The sequence below is a fragment of the Heptranchias perlo genome, chromosome 2, assembly GCF_035084215.1.
Source record: "Heptranchias perlo isolate sHepPer1 chromosome 2, sHepPer1.hap1, whole genome shotgun sequence".
NCBI lineage: Eukaryota > Metazoa > Chordata > Chondrichthyes > Hexanchiformes > Hexanchidae > Heptranchias > Heptranchias perlo.
The window spans coordinates 35,842,334-35,848,333 of record NC_090326.1 but is presented as its reverse complement, the minus strand read 5'-3'; the positions used below and the strand labels follow the sequence as shown (position 1 = coordinate 35,848,333).

At 45.0% G+C, this 6,000-nt stretch overlaps 1 protein-coding gene across 1 annotated transcript in view; it reads left to right on the top strand.

The window, feature by feature from the left end:
• Positions 1–778: 778 nt before the first annotated feature.
• nedd9 (neural precursor cell expressed, developmentally down-regulated 9) overlaps positions 779–6,000 on the top strand; it is a 56,075-nt gene continuing 50,853 nt past the window's right edge. The window contains exon 1 of the mRNA XM_068001728.1: positions 779–954. Within this exon, the coding sequence (XP_067857829.1) occupies positions 943–954 (12 nt within the window). The 5' untranslated portion in view covers positions 779–942. The remainder of the gene's footprint in view (positions 955–6,000) is intronic.

Below are 6,000 nucleotides of genomic sequence, written 5' to 3'. Positions count from 1 at the left end.
GAGTTGAAGAGAATGTTGGGGTGGGTGGGGGGGAAGAAGCCAAGAATAATTAGAACAGTGAGCCTGAGCTGAAGTATATTGGTGGTGTATACGTGTGTTTGTTTTGTTACAAAATGTGCTAGATTAGAGTAATTCTAATGAATTTGCTGATGATACAGAATTTGTAGAGCCAGGTGTGTGTGCAGGGACGGTTCTAAGCGGTGTCCGAGGAGCTTCTTCTGTTGAGTAAAGGGGCTGTTCTTGTCAGAAAGCAGCACTCGGGCTGTGCAGCTGTATCTCTCAGTGCCCTGGACCCTGACTCTCATATTGCTTTGAATTCTTACCGAACAAAGGAGAAAGTGAACTAAAAAAAAATGTCAGCGGGGGAGGTCAGTGGAAGAGACTGTAAACAGAAAACGTTTTGTTTCTTGGGCCATTTCATGAGGGGAACATGAGGTGGATGGCTTTGAAATGAATCCATTCTAGGAGGCCGTTTTGATGGTTGCTAGGTCACAGGAATAGGATTTCCAGAACTCACTTTGTGAGCTTATATTTTTTTTAAAAAAATAAGTCTGTCCAATCTGACAAAGAATTCCTTCTCTTGAGAGCTTAAAGCAGGGTGTTACATTGACTGTTCCTCTTCAATCTCCCTTCTCTGGTCAATGTGAAGAGGGCCAGGCACTACCTTTTGCCCATGCAATTGTGGAGCTGCCCCCTGAGCCAATGAGAGGCCCGTTTGCACATATCATGCAAATGAGTTGAGCTTTGCCGCTGTGTCAATGTAACGAGAGCTGAGAGATTGGGAGATCCGAGCGGTGCAAAGACCGACAAACGCTACGAGCTTCACATACCTTAACTCTCTGGTTTTAGCAATGCCCTGTTTGTGACACAATTGAGACCCACGGTGCCGAATGCGTCCTGTGGACCAAGGGCTAGTAGTCTGACACTTAGGAGGATCATAAAATGAAGCACAAGGTAAAATGGGCTTTATATATATATATGTGTGTGAATATTTTTTTTTCTTTGCACAGTGGCTGGCTGGGTCTGTCTGTGTAGCGCTGCGGAGAGTTGTGGGTTTGGCTGATTGATTTAAAGTTTCAACTGCAAGCGCTTGCTGAGTTGCTTGCCGGATTGTTCCTAAAGGCTCTGTTCTAACTTGTTAAATGCGAACTTTCTCCATTTGAGATGGAGCTGTGTCAGATTCCGATTGCTTGGTGGGGGGGTGGGCTCCGGGCACGTCACTTCAGTTGTTTATTTCAATCTGAAAGCACAGGGCTGTGTAATATGGTCTCTGTGTAACTTCCTTATGTTGTAGCTATCGGTCCTTATTAAAAGGAAGTGTTTTTTTCTGTTGAAAACTAAAAATGTAATGATCTACATATGTAGTGTACGTGGGACACAGAAAATATTTTGTGAGGGAGTTATGCAGATTTTTCACAAGTATTCAGCATTCCAGTTGCTGAAGTCTGTCTCTGCTCTATTTGCTTGAATCATTTTGATTATTTATTTTCCCCTTTACGTTCCTCCCCTTACAATCCCCTGAGTGAGTGGGCATGGAGGCAACATGTTGCTAAGACTTCTGCTTTGCCAGACGTTAGAGATGTTTGAGAGCAGTCTGGCTTGCTGTGCCTTCCGATCCCAACTGATTGTGGGACCTCAATTTCGGACTCGAGTAGCCCATCGGTCCACCGACCCGATCATCCAACTGCCCACAAGGTTACCTTTTTGCATTTCTAAACCTAATAACCCTGAATCCTATTTGCTGACAGGAAAGTGTCTGGTCCCTTTTTTGAACCCCTTCACAGTTTCTTGTTCCAATACCCTTGCTAGCTATCCGTCCCATATGTTTATTACCCTCTTACTGGAAAATATTTTGCCTGAATTTCCTATTTTCTGTTGCCGTAGATGACCCCTTGTTTTTTTAAAATTTTCAGATAGAAGAAAAGACCCATATTCTGATAACCCCATCATTATCGTAAACACTTTTATCACAACAATCCTCAGTCTTATCTTTTCAAGAGGTCCCTGAGTAGCCAATTCCTTCTTGTAGTTCTGTCCTATCAGTTCTGGAATTAATGTTGCCCTCTTCTCTGCACTTCTTCCAAGAATTTAACATCCTTTTTAAAATAAAGAGACCACACAGTATTCCAAATTTGATCTCATTAACACCAGATATAATTTTAGAATTACCTCTCTCAACTGATAGTCAGAATGCATTCTAACATTCTGTTTACTTTCCTAAATGCCTATTTGTTAAATTTATGTATACATAATAAAAATCACTTTGGCATTTGGGAAATTATGGCTGTGAATTCCATGGGCATGGAGTGTTAGTACACAATCCACTGCACAACTGGGTCACATCCATTTAAAAAGTACCAAATCCATTTAAATGTACAAAGAAAAAGATGGGACTGGTCTGCAGCATTGCATTAAGGAATGAGATTGAAGAGCTGGTGGCAATTCACTGCTGTGTTACCATCTGTTGGGTGAGGTGCTAGTTCTGGTCCTTGGGAATTAGATAGTAACCCCCCTCCCCCCCAACTCAGTATTTTGGCTGTGGGAGAGATCTTGTCTGTGTTACTGGTCAAGGTCAGAAGCAGTTTAAAAGCTTAACTCAGCTCCCTAGGTGATGTGGGCCTGAACCACACTGACCTGTGCAATCCCAAGTTCAATTCCCTTTTCGTGCTGAGTTAGCTGATCTCGGCCAGGGTAGCAGTGAGCACATTATGATCAGCCTCAGAGTTCTCACTAGTCAGGGTGACTGTTCCCGATCGCTATCCAGTGACACCTGCTGTAACGGATGTGTGTGAACAGGGCCAGGTATAATTGTTATATTTCCTGTGCAGTTGAAATAGCCAACACTCACTGTCTAGGCTCACCCATATGGCCACTTAAGTAAAGTACTAAGGGCTGCTGCCACCTGTGAAACTGTACCCCAGCACGAGTCAGCTCCTATGGGGGGAGGGAGGGGTGTGAAATTGGAGGGAAAATTGGAAGTTGGAGGGGGTATATAAATAATTTCAGGGATACAGGGAGCAGGAGCTAGAAGTAGAGGTGACTGGCATCAATGAGTTAAGATAGATCAGCTGAGCTGAGTTCACACTTGTGGATTTGAGCCTGTGATTTGAAAATCTTGTGAATTCAGCACTTTATCCCACTCGTCTTCAGCTCAGACTGAAACCACAGACGTGGCATAAAGTAAAAATATTCTGTGCGTGTGTCTTACATTAGGACGCTGCACACAGTATAATGACAACCATTTAACTCCTCACTTGGGTCCTGGCCAGTTTGGAGGACATTGCCGTTTGCTTTTAGTTTATATTCATTTTAAGTTGGCAGATGGACAAAAAGCATTTTTTTCTATCATTGAATTTTGAATAGAAATGCACTAGCAAATGGCCACAAATTTATCCAGATTGTATTTGTCAAAGCTGGAAGGCTGTTAAGTTTCACAAATTACAATATTACTGTTCTTTTTTAAAAAGTTATTTTAAAAAAAGATAAACTGAGCTAAAATAGCATGTGACTTTAGCTCCATTGTGCTGAAATGGGTTGGAATAAAATGGGACACCTTCCACTTAAAGGTATGTCAGTGTGAACTCATCATCAAGGTTTGATCAGATTTGAACAAGAGTCCCAGGATATTGTGTGTGCAGTCTGTGTTATGCTGCAAATTAAGTCACCTTTCACTGTGGGACTAATAATTTATTTCTCCTACTGCTTTGTTCCACTTGTCCAACTCTGGAACATTATCTACTTACGCTGCTAGCTCATCCCTGCAGAAACCCTTAATCTGTTGCCATCACCGACTTAAGGATTGATTTCTCAGATGTTCTCCTTGCAACCCCACCCTTCAATAAACTCTGCAGCCCACGTCCTCTCCCACACAAAGTCCTTCACACCCATCCTTTCTGTCTTGCCAAGCCCCATCGGTTTCCTGTGCCTGAGTGGATTCAAGAACTTTTCAGGCTTCTCCCCAGTCTCGCTGCATCCTATTTCCACCCCTCCCTTGTGACTCTGCTTCTGTGACCGAATTACTGCTCGCTCTCCACTCCACCATCACAGGCTGTTCATCCCACCACTGCACCTGCCCCCCCCCCCCCCCACGGAATTCTCTTCCAAATCCAACTCCTTCTCTGCCTTCAGAAGCCTCCTATAAACCCATCCTTTAAATTCTGCCATTTGGTCTCTTCCTCCTTCCCCCGCCACCACCAAATTCTTCTTCCTCCACTGCTGGTGTTCACTGCTCCACTTGTGAGACGCTCTGAGATGTGATTTTACCTTAGGAAAGGCTTTATAAATACACTCTGCTGATCTGAAGATAACCAAGGTGGCAGTGGGACCTGTGGCGTTTTCCCAGGTCCACTTAAAAAGGCGGGCTCTGAAATTCCTGGAAGCCTGCTCTGCCACCGGAAGTGCAATGGAGGGGGGGGGGGGGGCTTTTCAGCCACCAAGTCTGCCCCGGCATCCTAATTCATGTGGATGGGGTCATTTGCATAAACGGGGCAGGCCCTGGCACCATTTAAGGTGGTCTCTTGACACTTGCCCCCACGGAGATCTAACACCTTTGGAGTAGAACTTCCTTGCTCCGTTGAGGGATTGGGCCGTTCACGCTGAAGATCATTCAAAGAGTTAAAAATAGAAGTATTGATTTTGAAGTAGCTGCTTTTCTAACCCATTTCCTACATTGCAACAGTGACTTCACTGCAAAAAAGTACCTCATCGGCTGTAAAGTGCTTTGGGACATCCTGAGGTTGTCGGAGACGGAACTTGTGGGATTTTTGGTGGGTGATGTCATCCCACCCACCTCTCTTCTGATGTCAGCACCTTGGTGGGGGGGCGCCCATCAAAATTTCTCAGCAGATTAACAAAAAAAGGATGGCGATCCAGCAGAACCAGGTCCTGGTCCTGCTCCAGATCCTGCGTCCTGCCCCCAATTCTGCCCCAGGCCTTGCCCCAGCTTCTGCCAAAGAAGTGCCCTCCCGGGTGCCAAGATTGCAGGCCCATGGTCTTCATCAGTGCCTCCAGTAGCAGCAACATAAACAATGCTCACTATTTGTTCTGGCCATCAACAGACTGAATGGCTGAACCCATCCATGAAGGCCAGAAGTGCAGTTTTTTATTTATTGGATTATACAGACCTCCTGAGCCTCTAGGGCAAGTTGCAACTTGTGCAAAGACACACAGTTGTTGTTCCAGTGGTGTAGAATATAAACTGACCGTTTCCATGGATCCCAGGCCCTCATCAGTATTACCAGGTTACCCCAAGGTGGTTCTATAAGTAGAGTTTTTGATTGATAACAAAGTTTACGCAATCACCAAGACACTACTGACATGTTTGAAGGAACTTATTTACCACCTCCTTTTGGTCACCATACAAGATGGCAGGTCAGCTGCTCCTAACCCTTTGCTGCTGTGTCTGAAATTGACGGATGCCCCTGAGCCCTGACAATGTGGCCTTTGAAATCCAGGCAACTCAATCCTGTTTGAATTTTGTGGTCCTCATTGGTAGATCAATCCTAAATCAGAACACCAAGATCCATTAGTATCAGCAACTTGAGATATCTGCAAATTAATAGAAGCATGGTTTAAACCTTATACATATGCCCCCCCTTCCCCCGCTCCCTAAGCTCATTTGTACCATCATGGCCCATTCAAGCGAAAATGTTCAGATACTGCTGCTGTAAGAGGCTGCTGGGGAGTGGGGGAGTGACGCTAGCTTTCCCTGTGAGGAAGCACCTGCCTCCGCTCTTAGCCTTCTGCACTAAGATCAGGGACTCCCCCTACCCCCCCTCCCCCCACCCCACCAGCAGCCCCTTACAACCGCAGTATCCAAGCATTTTCTGATGGAAGCCTTGCATGTTATCCTCCTCAGTGGCTCAGTGTGCTGGCACTCCAACAAACTAACACCCAACTGTGTGTTTTATTTGTTACTAAATGCTGTTGGGCTGAGAGAAACTTTCACTTGAGAGTAGTGACTTACTATTTGAATGCACTAATGAGTGTTTCCCCGTACAT